A 17,694-nucleotide genomic window follows, 5' to 3' on the forward strand; every position below is an offset into this window, starting at 1 on the left:
TCCAGAGTGATCATGGGCCTCTTGGCTGCATCTCTGATCAGTCTTCTCCTTGTATGAGCTGAAAGTTTAGAGGGACGGCCAGGTCTTGGTAGATTTGCAGTGTTCTGATACTCCTTCCATTTCAATATTATCGCTTGCACAGTGCTCCTTGGGATGTTTAAAGCTTGGGAAATCTTTTTGTATCCAAATCCGGCTTTAAACTTCTTCACAACAGTATCTCGGACCTACCTGGTGTGTTCCTTGTTCTTCATGATGCTCTCTGCGCTTTTAACGGACCTCTGAGACTATCACAGTGCAGGTGCATTTATACGGAGACTTGATTACACACAGGTGGATTGTATTTATCATCATTAGTCATTTAGGTCAACATTGGATCATTCAGAGATCCTCACTGAACTTCCGGAGAGAGTTTGCTGCACTGAAAGTAAAGGGGCTGAATAATTTTGCACGCCCAATTTTTCAGTTTTTGATTTGTTAAAAAAAGTTTGAAATATCCAATAAATGTCGTTCCACTTCATGATTGTGTCCCACTTGTTGATTCTTCACAAAAAAATACAGTTTTCTATCTTTATGTTTGAAGCCTGAAATGTGGCAAAAGGTCGCAAAGTTCAAGGGGGCCGAATACTTTCGCAAGGCACTGTAGTTGCATAATGTGGGTAGATAATGCCTAAAGTCTGCCTATAGGAAAAAATAAACATTATATTGACAACCATTATTACAGCCTAATCCTTAGAGTTTTTATATGCAATTTTTTAATGCAAAATCTCTGGTATGTCTTTGAGTGCACAGCAGTAGATGACTCCTGACTAGAGCAAGTATCTTCCTCTTGCCTTTAGACGTCTCTGCATTATAGGCCAACCAGCTGCAATATGAGGCGAAATTGTACACTAGACTCTATTCCGTTGGAACCGAACATTTGTGAAGCCCTTCTCGTTTCCTGCATTATTAGCCTCCCCTCTGTCCCTGGCATGAACAAGTCCACAGCGCCATCCACCTGGGCTACACCTGAGACCATATCAACGCCTGAGACACTCTGTCAGTCACTCGATGCCCACCGCGCATGCTTCACTCATTACTGTTCTCTTAGCAGCAGGATTTTATGTTGGCAGCACGATCGCGGATTTTTCCCCCGTGAATAAGAGTCCCTATGTAAATACATGCTAAACTTTGGGAATATCGATTTTTTTTTTGCAATCTAGTGCGGTACAACTGTTTTTCACAGCATTGCAACCAATGCATTAATTGTCTTGTATTATTTATGCATTTCTTTGGAAGGTTTAAACAAATACTGGAATGTTGATAGCTATTGTGTAGGCTCCATTTAAAGAAATACACTTTTAATAAAATACAAATATATGTTATTGGAATTATTCAATAGAGTCTGCAAAACTTAAATTGGTCTCTTGTGCTTGACAACAGGGACTTTTTGGGGTGTAGAGCAACAACTTTACTACCTGTCTCATTTAAACTGTGGTGGGAAACACTCAGTCGCATCTCTACTAACCAAATATAATTAGCTTTGGCGGTGGACTGTATCACACAGCCTTCTGCTGGCTTTTCACTCCACCCCCTCCATAGCCAACAAGCAGCACACTGTTATTGACTCTACATGGGATACATATGGGCTTGTAAAGATTACTTTTCTACCTGCCTCAGGTGTGTGGTGTAAAATAATCAGTAAATACTTAGCCAGCAGCAGACTGTGTGACACAGTCCCCTTCAAAAATGACACAGTCTACTAGTCTGCTGTTCCCACATGCTTCAAGAGGGCCACCATTGTTCCTGTTCCCAAGAAAGCTAAGGTAACTGAGCTAAACGACTACCACCCCGTAGCACTCACTTCCGTCATCATGAAGTGCTTTGAGAGACTAGTCAAGGACCATATCACCTCCACCCTACCTGACACCCTAGACCCACTCCAATTTGCTTACCGCCCAAACAGGTCCACAGACGATACAATCTCAACCACACTGCACACTGTCCTAACCCATCTGGACAAGAGGAATACCTATGTGAGAATGCTGTTCATCGACTACAGCTCGGCATTTATCACCATAGTACCAGGCCATCAGACTGTTAAACAGCAACCACTAACATTGAGCGGCTGCTGCCAACACACTGACTCAACTCCAGCCACTTTAATAATGGGAATTGATGGGAAATGATGTAAAATATATCACTAGCCACTTTAAACAATGCTACCTAATATAATGTTTACATACCCTACATTATTCATCTCTATACGTATATACTGTACTCTATATCATCTACTGCATCCTTATGTAATACATGTATAACTAGCCACTTTAACTATGCCACTTTATCATCTACTGCATCCTTATGTAATACATGTATCACTAGCCACTTTAACTATGCCACTTTGTTTGCATGCTCATCTCGTGTGTGTGTGCTGTGCTCGATACCATCTACTGTATCTTGCCTGTGCTGCTCTGTGCCATCGCTCATTCATATATCTTTATGTACATATTCTTTATCCCCTTACACTGTGTATAAGACAGTAGTTTTGGAATTGTTAGTTAGATTACTTGTTGGTTATTACTGCATTGTCGGAACTAGAAGCACAAGCATTTTGCTACACTCGCATTAACATCTGCTAACCATGTGTATGTGACAAATAAAATTTGATTTGATATTTGGTTATTAGAGACCCTACTGAGTATTTTCCACCCCACATTAGCTGAGACAGGTATAAAAGTTACCTCTTCAGCACAATATTCTGTATGTGTATGTATGTCTTACATTTTTTATTTCATAAATTACCTATTGCCTTTTCTTGTTGGCACAGTAAAAGTGGCCATTGATTCAAATGTAATATATTTTGAATTGTAATGTTTTGAAATGCGGGCTTTTATTTTAAAGGTTTCCTCGTTACCATACGAACATGACGTCATCATTTGTGCCGCTGGCAGAATACTGGTATAATACTGTCATGGCGGGGAAGAGCTGTAGTAGGGGGTAAATCAGGAAGAGAAAGCGCTGTAAGTGGGTTAATACTGAAATTTGAACAAGTCTAGCAGTTTTTAGGGAAGGACCGAGTGGATAACTGCTGTCCCTTGTCGAGCACCACTGGCGCTGTTGCGGTACTTGAGCCACGTTTAGGAGTTCTTGCTCATGACAGCACCCTACCTGTCAAGCCTGCTGTGACAATAGCAAGTTCTTCTGCTGTAGCCTGGCTGGACTAGTGAAGAAATGAAAGTCGCAGGTGCCTCTCATATTTTGACAGAGGGGAGGAAGGGCAAGGTCTCTGCGACTTGCCTTTAGAACCAAATCTTTTTAAACCGGTCCATTTTAGTGAACGGTTTTTGATGCATTATTTCATTCGCCTCCTTATCGAGTTTCCGACCGGGGGAGAGGAGTTCTACATGGAAACGCAGTGACAACTCCAATGTCGCGGTGTCATCGGCAAGAAATCCAACTCTCAAACATACTTTGTTGACTCGAAGGCGTATTTTGGAACTGTTTTGAATGGGGAGGGAAATATTTTCGTTGTTTACCTTCAGACTGTCGACATAGCTGGAAAGAGGATACCATTGTTTTTTTTCTTTCACCGACTTTACTGTATCCCATTACCGCCTTTGGGGGTGAACAGGTGCCTTACCTGTTACCGCCACCTGTCCTCCTGTAGCAATGGCTAGCGAGGAGACGCCTGGTGCTGGGCGACCAGCCGGACAAGGTGATGGAGCTGCGGCGGTGTCGCTCAACTCTGGGATCCCAATCCGAGGAATCAAAATGAAATTCGCTGTCCTCGCCGGCCTGGTGGAAGTTGGGGAAGTTTCCAACCGGGACATTGTGGAGACCATCTTCAACCTGGTAAGCTGATTATCGGAAGCCACACTCTAATCTAAATAGTCCCTGCAAACCGTCCATAGAGGATCATGTTACACGTTGCTCTGTCTACCAACCTGCCTTTTCTATTTTTCTGGTACACCTTGGGCTACATCATGGCCACAGTTTATAATGAATGCTATATTGTGACTCGGCTACTTCATTAGCTACCCTTCTATATTGTCCAATAGCTGAATACATAATATTTACTTTCCATGATAAGGTAACTAGAGTAGTAGGCTATGCGGAACTAGGCTATAGCCTATTCGTTAGAAATGTGTGGGCTAATGGTGCATAAGAGTTTTCTTTGTAGAATTTGTATGGGGATGGAAATGTTATATTGGTTTTACAAATCATTACTTGGAAAAGCTTTGTAACTAACCAACGAGGCATGATCACTTTTCATATTATTCATACAGGATGCAATAGGCATAGTCTTGTCCTGTTCATAGTTTAGAAAAATAATGTTTATTGCCATACAGTGGAGGTGTCGCAATACCCATAAAACCTAGCGATCCATGGTTCCAATAGTTTTTTCCACCATCCATTTTTCCCATAGAGGATTTTAGAAATATTTAAAATAAGGTCTGTGTTTTGTGTAGGCTTACCCTGGCGTGACGTTTTGATAACCATGTAAATCTCTCTCGGACAACTTGTATCAATATATTCCGCTCTATTTACACTCAGATTCGTATACATCTTGCAAAACTACAAATCCCTGCAAGCTCCTGCACGTTATCTCAAGCTGACACCTTTGCTAACAGGTATTGTGTCAAAATTGTGTTAAAACGTGCACAAGACAGTTCACAGAATTGTTAATTTTAAAGAAATATAGCCAATTTATTCAGTACTACGTTTAGCTAACATTAGATAGTTAATCCAGAGTTTCTTAACTTTGCCTCATTCGGCAGGCTGTCCAGATCATCATGGCATTTGTAGTTCTTTATGATGGCCACATTAGCAGCTAATTAGCATTTCAGTTTTGAGTGGTAAATACAGGTGAATATATTAATAAGTCACCTTGTTCCTAGAGAGATTTACACAGTTATCAAAACGTCACGCCAAGGTAAGCCTTCATGAAACACAGCCCTCATTTGAAGTGTTTTTAAAATCTCCTATGGGGAAAAATGAATGGTTGAATAACGATTGGAACCATTTCCCTGTTTCACCGCTAGATTTGATAGGTATTATGACTCCTACTGTGGCACTCTAGAGGTACTAAAATGTCATCTTAGTGATATTTAAGTAATAGTTCTACAGTGGGAGTATAATAGACACAAGTGCATACCTGTTGGACTATAATTAAATGTGAACAGGGCCTACATGATATCTCTCTGTCATGATTTCAGTTTGTTTAAAAGAGGTGTGTCATATTTCATGATAGTCTACTCAAATTGCACAATATTATTCTAAGCTATCTCTGCAAGGACTTTCTCTCTCACACTCACACTCACTCACTCACTCACTCACTCACTCACTCACTCACTCACTCACTCACTCACTCACTCACTCATAGAGGATTGGCTAGTGAGTCGCTGAAGCAGAGCATGGAGGATTTAGTGGAAAAAAAGCAGGAAAGGCTGGCAGTTAATGAGAACGGGAGGTAGAACTGGCAAAACTGCTTTGTCACTGTGGCAACACAATAGTCACACACACACAGGCTGAGGCTCATCCCCAGTCATCACAGTAGGCTCCATCACACCTACTGGGAGGGATGAACACTAAACTCCCTCATGGAGTCAGCCCTCACCCTCAGGTAGCCGTGAGGAAAGTGGATACGTTTCTGGCTGATGGAACAATGCCTTTAGCATTTAGAATGCTGTTTCTAATGTCATGCCAAATATAGAAACCCAAGCATGATTTTTTTGTTGTTGGTGGGGGTGGGGTGTCAAATTTTTTTCTATCGTTCATGTCTTTCAGTTGAACGATATCACAGTGGTACTAGTCTTATGCACCGTTGTGTTTCCGTGCTCGGTTTTCAGCTTTGTGCTGCTGGCCTGCACGGTGTGAGATAAACCTTGAAATATTATCCCTCCAGCGACGTGTCTATTATAAAGTGCATATTCATGATAGTTTCTTTATCCAGAGAGTAGAAGACATAATTGCAGTACACAGAAATGAGCAGTAGAGACAACCTGCCAGGTCTCCGATGTGCCAGAGTGAGGGGATCTCAACGGGTTGTGTGTGCATCCAAAATGGCACCCTATTCCCTATATTCTGCACTACTTTTGACCAGAGCCATATGGGACCTAGGTCAAAATTAGTGCACTATATAGGGAATAGGATGCCATTTGGGATACAACGCGAGTCTCTGGGCCTACTGATGCGTCTGTACCCGACCTGTCTCCCCTCCATTCCCTCTTGTTTGTTTAGCATGGCCAATGTCATTTGAGGTTTTTGAGACATGGCACTTTGCATTTCCTGCTCTGTGCTGTTCTTTCTGATCTCTCCTTCTACTCTCTCGCTCTCTCTCTCTCTTTCTCTCAGATGGATTTATCATAATGGCTGGAACCTCCTCTCTCCAGAAGTGGCTCATTTGCAGTTGCTCTGCAGATGACTCACACTGCCATTGTTAGGTCAAAGGCAAAATGAATCTTTCCTCAAACAAATCCCTCTCAAATGAATAGGATATCCAGCCAGACTTAGTCCCGCGCAAAGGATCATGGGTAGCGTAGCATTCTGAATTAGGGCTGTCCCCGACTAAAATAAATAAATAAATAAATCTTGGTCTACCAAGAGTCTGTTCTTTCGACTAATCGATTGGTCAACATTTTTAAACATATTTTTCCATATATAGACACATCCTATGTGTCTCAAACAAACTATATTTACGGAGCTTATCTGCTGCTTTAAGCGCACTGTTTGAGGAAATAATTAAGACACACAAATGACTAGAGGGAGCCGACCTAATTGATTTGTTTGTGCTCAGACTTGCTGTGCTGTGCTAAAAAAGGACAGCGAGGGACTGTGACTAGCATCCATTGGCTCTCTCCTCCATGTTGCAGTGACCACTACTGAACTTCAACAGTGTTTATCCCGCTGTCCATGTTGCTGAAGCTGCAACATAATTACAGCCATTTCTGACTGAAAAGTTGTATTACCAAAATCCCTCATGTTTAGGAAAAACATTCCCTCAACTAGTGATGGCATTTTTGGCCGATACCGATATTAAAAATTTTAGCAGCCTTTTAAGCATTCTAGTTCAGTTAAATAGTTAACACACACACATGGGCGCAGCGGTCTAAGGCACTGCATCTCAGTGCATGATGCATCACTAGAGTCTCTGGTGCTAGCTAGGTACCAAGCTAAAGCTAGCTACCCCAGAATTTGTGGTCGAACAAATGATGCTTTATTACCAACGCGGTATTGTAAACACATCGTTCGCGGCCGGTGTTTGCTTGTTTGCAGACTTTTTATGTACAGCTTTGACAGTGCTACTGTATCTTTTTTTGACATGCAACGACCCAAATGGCGTTCCATAGTATGTATGTCGTGAAGCTAATAGCAGTGACACTATTACTGTGTAACTCCGGTAGGGCAACATCGGAAAAATAGCACACTTGGTAGTGTTTACCGGTGCAGAGAACGGTTGATTGTCAAGGGCAATGAATTCCATCATCTTGGCTTTAATGGATTTCGCCTTTGAGTTGTCTCGATTAATGTTTTTACTCTTTCAAATCACTGCTCAACTTGTTGACTACTCGATCCACACAGCTTACATTGTGGGCTAGTTTAGGAATGCTGTGTTGCACGTATATGGCAATTTGATGTGGCGCCATTACGTCATGTACCTTTAGTTATATAGGTATGCACGTCAGCTTTGACATCAGTTTTGCACATTGGCGTTAAACTAGACTTCCGATATGTTCACCCATATTGTGCATCCCTACCCTCAACCTGCTCTCTTTACGTGACGCATGTATGCGTTGCATGCACGTGACCAATAGGGCCTGACCTATAGAATATTATAACAAATTCCGAACAAAATGTGACAACAAAATGGATACAGAGGACGTGACAAGTAAACTCAAAACGGGGAATGTTTACTGGTTGCTCAGAAGGTAAAGGGTGAAGTCGGATGTGTGGTATAAATTTGACGAGTTGTGGAAAATACTGGAGATCAAGACAAATAAGGTAAGGAGCAAGTTCTATGTCCATGTTATGTGTGGCAAACAGGTGCTGTTAGATTCACCACATCCTCATCAGCAGACTTGACAGCCTTGGTTTCTCAAATGATTGCCTCGCCTGGTTCACCAACTACTTCTCTGATAAGAGTTCAGTGTGTCAAATCGGAGGGTCTGCTGTCTGGACCTCTGGCATTCTCTATGGGGGTGCCACAGGGTTCAATTCTTGGACCGACTCTCTTCTCTGTATACATCAATGAGGTTGCTCTTGCTGCTGGTGAGTCTCTGATCCACCTCTATGCAGACGACACCATTCTGTATACTTCTGGCCTTTCTTTGGACACTGTGTTAACAACTCTCCAGGCAAGCTTCAATGCCATACAACTCTCCTTCCGTGGCCTCCAATTGCTCTTAAATACAAGTAAAACTAAATGCATGTTCTTCAACCAATCGCTACCTGCACCTGCCCGCATGTCCAACATCACTACTCTGGGCGGCTCTGACTTAGAATACGTGGACAACTACAAATACTTAGGTGTCTGGTTAGACTGTAAACTCTCCTTCCAGACCCACATCAAACATCTCCAATCCAAAGTTAAATCTAGAATTGGCTTCCTATTTCGTAACAAAGCATCCTTCACTCATGCTGCCAAACATACCCTTGTAAAACTGACCATCCTACCAATCCTCGACTTTGGCGATGTCATTTACAAAATAGCCTCCAATACCCTACTCAACAAATTGGATGCAGTCTATCACAGTGCAATCCGTTTTGTCACCAAAGCCCCATATACTACCCACCATTGCGACCTGTACGCTCTCGTTGGCTGGCCCTCGCTTCATACTCGTCGCCAAACCCACTGGCTCCATGTCATCTACAAGACCCTGCTGGTTAAAGTCCCCCCTTATCTCAGCTCGCTGGTCACCATAGCATCTCCCACCTGTAGCACACGCTCCAGCAGGTATATCTCTATGGCCACCCCCAAAATCAGTTAATTCTTTGGCTGCCTCTCCTTCCAGTTCTCTGCTGCCAATGACTGGAATGAACTACAAACATCTCTGAAACTGGAAATGCTTATCTCTCTCACTAGCTTTAAGCACCAACTGTCAGAGCAGCTCACAGATTGCTGCACCTGTACATAGCCCACCTATAATTTAGCCCAAACAATATATATATATATCCCATTTAGCAGACGCTTTTGTCCACCTTACAAGTCGGCTGGGGCCACTACTTTACATATGGGTGGTCCCAAACAACTACCTGCTTTCCCTACTGTATTTAATTTATTTTGCTCCTTTACCTCTTTCCCTACTGTATTTAATTTATTTTGCACCCCATTATTTTTATTTCTACTTTGCACATTCGTCCATTGCAAATCTACCATTCCAGTGTTTTACTTGCTATATTGTATTTACTTTGCCACCATGGCCTTTTTTTGCCTTTACCTCCCTTATCTCACCTCATTTGCTCACATCGTATATAGACTTGTTTATACTGTATTATTGACTGTATGTTTGTTTTACTCCATGTGTAAGTCTGTGTCGTTGTATGTGTCGAACTGCTTTGCTTTATCTTGGCCAGGTCGCAATTGTAAATGAGAACTTGTTCTCAACTTGCCTACCTGGTTAAATAAAGGTGAAAAAAAAAAAATAATAATAATTACAGCAAAGACTAAAAACAGTTGCATTCATTCGTGAATGCAATTTCCGAAATGGAACGGTTTATTTGTTGTTTGCTAATTATTCAAGGATCACATTTATTTTAAAACGAAAATACTTGATTGCATTTAAAATCAGGAATGACGTGTGATAATATGAATGATTGATAAAGTAGCTTGTATAAGTATTGAAATATAGGCCTAAGTAAGTTATGGTATTAAGACTAAACATGATGTGCTCTTTGGCCTCCAGTTCAGTGGTGGTTATACAAGGCTGCTATACTAAGCCTACTAAAGATAATGACATGACTTATTACTATTATTATGATGATCATAATAATAGTAATAACAAGATCAAGAAAAATGAGGTTATTATTATAATAAATGTAATATTTCTAACAGTTTGGAGTGGTGTTTTACCGAACTTACTTGTTGTGGACAAAATTCAGTGCGTGATGACGTGCACAAAACACGAAATTTGTTAGTACCAAATAAAAATCTAAAGTTCATTGTGTTTCCATTGCATTTTCTTCTTTCTCTACCGATAGTTTTGTCACAAACTGTTGCGTTATATAGTGTATCTGCCAACTCTGGTCTCTGCATGTGAGCTCTAGACATTAGCTGGCAGATACAGTGCTGCTCGGCTATTGGACATGATGACATTATTATGGATAAAGAATAGTAAATTTGAAGTCGTTTTTTTTGTTGCTTCAATAGAGGGATCATTGACGTGCAACTATAGTTTTCCCTCACGAAAAATACATCAGTGCAATACATTCCGCAGAAATGGTTTCATTTTTATCAGATGACAACAGAAGTGCAACACTTTGGCTAGCAGCCACACAAGTAAATTATCTAACAATGAAAAATCTTTTTTTGTGTGTGTGCAAATACGATGTATGGCCATCATAGTTCTAATGTTTATCATAGAAAAAATGGAGCCAGCTACATTTGTTTTGCTTGAAGTTCATCTTGCATTTTACCAGAGAAGCAAGCTACACCTGGAAAAGTAGCTACACATCAGTCAGAGCACTGTCTCCTGATAAAATTCCTGTTTGTGAAATCTCATCAGAGTAGAGAAGTGCAAGTGAAGCACCAAATTATCCTGACGCCGAGCACAAATTAGAATAAAGAGCATTTTAGATCTGTGTTTACAAAACGCAGCAAGATATTTCTTATGCGTGTTTATCATTTTTTTTTCTGCGTGAAACACTGCGTAAACACGACCCCTGCATTATGGACAATAGCTAGGCCTAGCTATAGCTCTACCTCTGGCCGTCACACTCAGCAAGGCAGCTTGATTTAACGGCGCCTCACCACTCACTGGAAGCTGCTCTTTAAACCATTGACTCAGAATGACTAAGACTGCTGGGCTCTGCCCTGACACTGGAGATGGGGGATTTGGCTCTGTGGAATGTCACCTGGGTTTTATTCCAAGCCAGGTCGCTATGGCTGGGCAGGCCCATGATAGCCTTTTGTAGTGGTTGCCATGGAAACCACACATGCAATCAGGTTCCCCTCTCCCTGATGCTGTGGAGTAGGTGAAGTTTCCCCTAGACGCTGGGTCAGTTTTGTATTTTTCCCACAAATAGTTAAGGTTAGGATTGGGGGAAGGGGAAACTGATCTTAGACCTGTACTTTGGCGAAAACTCTGATCTAATGCTGTAGTGGATATCCCTGTGCTTCCTGGTCAAGGTTGTTAGAGTAACTACTTTGTGCATATGTGTGCATTTTCTATTTCAATTCTCATGCAGAGGAACATGGCCCTTGTTGTACCTTGTGCTTTCATTCATAATTCAATTTATTTCTGAACTTTTTATTTGAGTTAGTTTGTAGGCCTCGCTGTCTGAATCCAATTATTGCATTGTCTTTATAGATTAACAGCTCCTCTTGTCTCAGATCTCATAAATATTTCAGCCTGTGCTCCTGTATTCAGTTTCCTCAGTAGAATGTCATAGACAGCTGAGCTGCATGCATTCAGTTTCCTCAGTAGAATGTCATAGGCAGCTGAGCTGCATGCATTCAGTTTCCTCAGTAGAATGTCATAGGCAGCTGAGCTGCATGCATTCAGTTTCCTCAGTAGAATGTCATAGGCAGCTGAGCTGCATGCATTCAGTTTCCTCAGTAGAATGTCATAGGCAGCTGAGCTGCATGCATTCAGTTTCCTCAGTAGAATGTCATAGGCAGCTGAGCTGCATTCAGTTTCCATGCAGTCAGTAGAATGTCATAGGCAGCTGAGCTGCATGCATTCAGTTTCCTCAGTAGAATGTCATAGGCAGCTGAGCTGCATGCATTCAGTTTCCTCAGTAGAATGTCATAGGCAGCTGAGCTGCATGCATTCAGTTTCCTCAGTAGAATGTCATAGGCAGCTGAGCTGCATGCATTCAGTTTCCTCAGTAGAATGTCATAGGCAGCTGAGCTGCATGCATTCAGTTTCCTCAGTAGAATGTCATAGGCAGCTGAGCTGCATGCATTCAGTTTCCTCAGTAGAATGTCATAGGCAGCTGAGCTGCATGCATTCAGTTTCCTCAGTAGAATGTCATAGGCAGCTGAGCTGCATGCATTCAGTTTCCTCAGTAGAATGTCATAGGCAGCTGAGCTGCATTCAGTTTTCAGTTTCATAGGCAGCTGAGCTGCATGCATTCAGTTTCCTCAGAATGTCATAGGCAGCTGAGCTGCATGCATTCAGTTTCCTCAGTAGAATGTCATAGGCAGCTGAGCTGCATGCATTCAGTTTCCTCAGTAGAATGTCATAGGCAGCTGAGCTGCATGCATTCAGTTTCCTCAGTAGAATGTCATAGGCAGCTGAGCTGCATGCATTCAGTTTCCTCAGTAGAATGTCATAGGCAGCTGAGCTGCATGCATTCAGTTTCCTCAGTAGAATGTCATAGGCAGCTGAGCTGCATGCATTCAGTTTCCTCAGTAGAATGTCATAGGCAGCTGAGCTGCATGCATTCAGTTTCCTCAGTAGAATGTCATAGGCAGCTGAGCTGCATGCATTCAGTTTCCTCAGTAGAATGTCATAGGCAGCTGAGCTGCATGCATTCAGTTTCAGTAGAATGTCATAGGCAGCTGAGCTGCATGCATTCAGTTTCCTCAGTAGAATGTCATAGGCAGCTGAGCTGCATGCATTCAGTTTCCTCAGTAGAATGTCATAGGCAGCTGAGCTGCATGCATTCAGTTTCCTCAGTAGAATGTCATAGGCAGCTGAGCTGCATGCATTCAGTTTCCTCAGTAGAATGTCATAGGCAGCTGAGCTGCATGCAGTCAGTTTCCTCAGTAGAATGTCATAGGCAGCTGAGCTGCATGCATTCAGTTTCCTCAGTAGAATGTCATAGGCAGCTGAGCTGCATGCATTCAGTTTCCTCAGTAGAATGTCATAGGCAGCTGAGCTGCATGCATTCAGTTTCCTCAGTAGAATGTCATAGGCAGCTGAGCTGCATGCATTCAGTTTCCTCAGTAGAATGTCATAGGCAGCTGAGCTGCATGCATTCAGTTTCCTCAGTAGAATGTCATAGGCAGCTGAGCTGCATGCATTCAGTTTCCTCAGTAGAATGTCATAGGCAGCTGAGCTGCATGCAGTCAGTTTCCTCAGTAGAATGTCATAGCAGCTGAGCTGCATGCAGTCAGTTTCCTCAGTAGAATGTCATAGGCAGCTGAGCTGCATGCATTCAGTTTCCTCAGTAGAATGTCATAGGCAGCTGAGCTGCATGCATTCAGTTTCCTCAGTAGAATGTCATAGGCAGCTGAGCTGCATGCATTCAGTTTCCTCAGTAGAATGTCATAGGCAGCTGAGCTGCATGCATTCAGTTTCCTCAGTAGAATGTCATAGGCAGCTGAGCTGCATGCATTCAGTTTCCTCAGTAGAATGTCATAGGCAGCTGAGCTGCATTCAGTTTCCTCAGTAGAATGTCATAGGCAGCTGAGCTGCATGCATTCAGTTTCCTCAGTAGAATGTCATAGGCAGCTGAGCTGCATGCATTCAGTTTCCTCAGTAGAATGTCATAGGCAGCTGAGCTGCATGCATTCAGTTTCCTCAGTAGAATGTCATAGGCAGCTGAGCTGCATGCATTCAGTTTCCTCAGTAGAATGTCATAGGCAGCTGAGCTGCATGCATTCAGTTTCCTCAGTAGAATGTCATAGGCAGCTGAGCTGCATGCATTCAGTTTCCTCAGTAGAATGTCATAGGCAGCTGAGCTGCATGCATTCAGTTTCCTCAGTAGAATGTCATAGGCAGCTGAGCTGCATGCATTCAGTTTCCTCAGTAGAATGTCATAGGCAGCTGAGCTGCATGCATTCAGTTTCCTCAGTAGAATGTCATAGGCAGCTGAGCTGCATGCATTCAGTTTCCTCAGTAGAATGTCATAGGCAGCTGAGCTGCATGCATTCAGTTTCCTCAGTAGAATGTCATAGGCAGCTGAGCTGCATGTATTCAGTTTCCTCAGTAGAATGTCATGGCAGCTGAGCTGCATGCATTCAGTTTCCTCAGTAGAATGTCATAGGCAGCTGAGCTGCATGCATTCAGTTTCCTCAGTAGAATGTCAGTAGAATGTCATAGAATGTCATAGGCAGCTGAGCTGCATGCAGTCAGTTTCCTCAGTAGAATGTCATAGGCAGCTGAGCTGCATGCATTCAGTTTCCTCAGTAGAATGTCATAGGCAGCTGAGCTGCATGCATTCAGTTTCCTCAGTAGAATGTCATAGGCAGCTGAGCTGCATATTACATAAACCCTGTTCCTTTATCCGAATCCTGATTTTCAGTGTCTTTGCTTAGTTGACTGTGGCAGAATCAATAGATTATTTTTTATTTGAGATGTCATCAGGCTTTCACGATTTAAAACATTCCCAAACCAGAAATCGTGGATTGATGGCAGCATTCGCGTGAAACTGAATGCGCGAACCACTGCTTTTAATCAGGGCAAAGTGACCGGAAACATGACCAAATACAAACAGTGTAGCTATTCCCTCCGCAAGGCAATCAAACAAGCTAAGCGTCAGTATAGAGACAAAGTGTCAGTATAGAGACAAAGTAGAATCGCAATTCAACGGCTCAGACACGAGGTATGTGGCAGGGTCTACAGTCAGTCACGGATTACAAAAAAGAAAACCAGCCCAGTCACGAACCAGGATGTCTTGCTCCCAGGCAGACTAAATAACTTTTTTGCCAACTTTGAGGACAATACAGTGCCACTGACACGGCCCGGCCCGCAACCAAAACATGCGGACTCTCCTTCACTGCAGCCGAGGTGAGTAAAACATTTAAACGTGTTAACCCTCACAAGGCTGCAGGCCCAGACGGCATCCCCAGGCGCGCCCTCAGAGCATGCGCAGACCAGCTGGCTGGTGTGTTTACGGACATATTCAATCAATCCTTATCCCAGTCTGCTGTTCCCACATGCTTCAAGAGGGCCACCATTGTTCCTGTTCCCAAGAAAGCTAAGGTAACTGAGCTAAATGACTACCGCCCCTTAGCACTCACTTCCGTCATCATGAAGTGCTTTGAGAGACTAGTCAAGGACCATATCACCTCCACCCTACCTGATACCCTAGACCCACTCCAATTTGCTTACCGCCCAAATAGGTCCACAGACGATGCAATCTCAACCACACTGCACACTGCCATAACCCATCTGGACAAGAGGAATACCTATGTGAGAATGCTGTTCATCGACTGCAGCTCGGCATTTAACACCATAGTGCCCTCCAAGCTCGTCATCAAGCTCGAGACCCTGGGTCTCGACCCCGCCCTGTGCAACTGGGTACTGGACTTCCTGACGGGCCGCACCCAGGTGGTGAGGGTAGGCAACAACATCTTCACCCCGCTGATCCTCAACACTGGGGCCCCACAAGGGTGTGTTCTGAGCCCTCTCCTGCACTCCCTGTTCACCCACGACTGCGTGGCCACGCACACCTCCAATTCAATCATTAAGTTTGCGGACGACACAACAGTGGTAGGCTTGATTACCAACAACGACGAGACTACCTGCAGGGAGGAGATGAGGGCCCTCGGAGTGTGGTGTCAGGAAAATAACCTCACACTCAACGTCAACAAAACTAAGGAGATGATTGTGGACTTCAGGAAACAGCAGAGGGAACACCCCCCTATCCACATCGATGGAACAGTAGTGGAGAGGGTAGTAAGTTTTAAGTTCCTCGGCTTACACATCACAGACCAACTGAATTGGTCCACTCACACAGACAGCATCGTGAAGAAGGCGCAGCAGCGCCTCTTCAACCTCAGGAGGCTGAAGAAATTCGGCTTGTCACCAAAAGCACTCTCAAACTTCTACAGATGCACAATCGAGAGCATCCTGTCAGGCTGTATCACCGCCTGGTACGGCAACTGCTCCGCCCACAACCGTAAGGCTCTCCAGAGGGTAGTGAGGTCTGCACAACGCATCACCGGGGGCAAACTACCTGCCCTCCAGGACACCTACACCACCTGATGTCACAGGAAGGCCATCAAGATAATCAAGGACAACAACTACCCGAGCCACTGCCTGTTCACCCCACTATCATCCAGAAGGCGAGGTCAGTACAGGTGCATCAAAGCTGGGACCGAGAGACTGAAAAACAGCTTCTATCTCAAGGCCATCAGACTGTTAAACAGCCACCACTAACATTGAGTGGCTGCTGCCAACACACTGACTCAACTCCAGCCACTTTAATAATGGGAATTGATATAAAATATATCACTAGCCACTTTAAACAATGCTACTTAATATAATGTTTACATACCCTATGTTATTCATCTCATATGTATACGTATATAATGTACTCTATATCATCTACTGCATCTTTATGTAATACATGTATCACTAGCCACTTTAAACAATGCCACTTTGTTTACATACCCTACATTACTCATCTTATATGTATATACTGTACTCTATACCATCTACTGCATCTTGCCTATGCCGTTCTGTACCATCACTCATTCATATATCTTTATGTACATATTCTTTATCCCTTTACACTTGTGTGTGTATAAGGTAGTAGTTGTGGAATTGTTAGGTTAGATTATTCGTTGGTTATTACTGCATTGTCGGAACTATAAGCACAAGTATTTCGCTACACTCGATATTAACATCTGCTAACCATGTGTATGTGACAAATACATTTGATTTGATTCTTTTTCACGTGTGTGTGTGTGTGTGTGTGTGTGCGCACTGAATATACAGATGTCGCTTGTCTCTCCTGTTCTGTTCTGTTGGTGTGATATTGATGACGGGGTCCTTCTCCTAGGAAGGCTGCCTGTCAGGAGAGAAATTAGGTGCTCCAAACTAGAGCATCTCCTCTCACCGACGCTTTAAATAGCACACACACAATCACATTGTACAACTTCTACTGAGGGCACAGGGAAGGAACAAGGCAACTACTCTCTCCAGGCGTGCTCTGTCCTTCTTTCTTTCTCCGATAACAGTCTTCTAATCTTGACACATGAATGATATCCAATCTGCTCCCTCTATCTGTCACACATAAGACTTATTCTACCTCTGTCTCTCTCTCTCTCTGACTCTGTGTGTGTGTGTGTGTGTGTCTCTTCCCCCCCCCCCCCCTTAAGGAGATTCAAGGCTCTGTGGACTAGTATCTCAAAGTAGCACTGCTTTTTACTCTGCTGCTAATCCCAATAGGATAGTTCTCTATTTTCTTTAAACACCTCCCCCCTGTCCTCTTCTCTTCCCTCCTTTAATATTCCCTCTTTGAATCTTATTTGTCTGTGGATACAATCACACAAGCACTTCATTTCTTTGTGAAGCTGTGCTGTTTCACATTCCCTCGCTGTAACCTCCTCCCTCCTGACAGAAATTGGCCTGATCATTTTTTTTAAATCATGTGAATGAAAGTCTCGTAGGCCTGCTGCTGCTGCTGCTGTCATCGTGTTGAAGCGGACGGTTTTAAAAGCCTGAATGTATCTCGGCCCAAACTGGTTTCAGTCAGTTTAGGGTTTGAGACCATAACACTTGTAGTTGTGACCCTTTGACTTGGCAGTGAGACACCAATGTTTTAATTGGTCGCTTGGTTCACAATTTGCTTATTTATTTATTATCATTATTTATTCAAACC

The 17,694-nt window shown here is 43.1% G+C and overlaps 1 protein-coding gene across 4 annotated transcripts in view; it reads left to right on the forward strand.

The window, feature by feature from the left end:
* Positions 1-2,931: 2,931 nt before the first annotated feature.
* Positions 2,932-17,694, forward strand: part of LOC135506995 (lipopolysaccharide-responsive and beige-like anchor protein) — a 373,235-nt gene continuing 358,472 nt past the window's right edge. For all 4 annotated transcript variants that reach the window (XM_064926445.1, XM_064926448.1, XM_064926447.1 and 1 more), the window contains exon 1: positions 2,932-3,831. In XM_064926445.1, the coding sequence (XP_064782517.1) occupies positions 3,649-3,831 (183 nt within the window). In that variant the 5' untranslated portion in view covers positions 2,932-3,648. The remainder of the gene's footprint in view (positions 3,832-17,694) is intronic.

Source organism: Oncorhynchus masou, chromosome 20, assembly GCF_036934945.1.
Source record: "Oncorhynchus masou masou isolate Uvic2021 chromosome 20, UVic_Omas_1.1, whole genome shotgun sequence".
Classification (NCBI taxonomy): domain Eukaryota; kingdom Metazoa; phylum Chordata; class Actinopteri; order Salmoniformes; family Salmonidae; genus Oncorhynchus; species Oncorhynchus masou.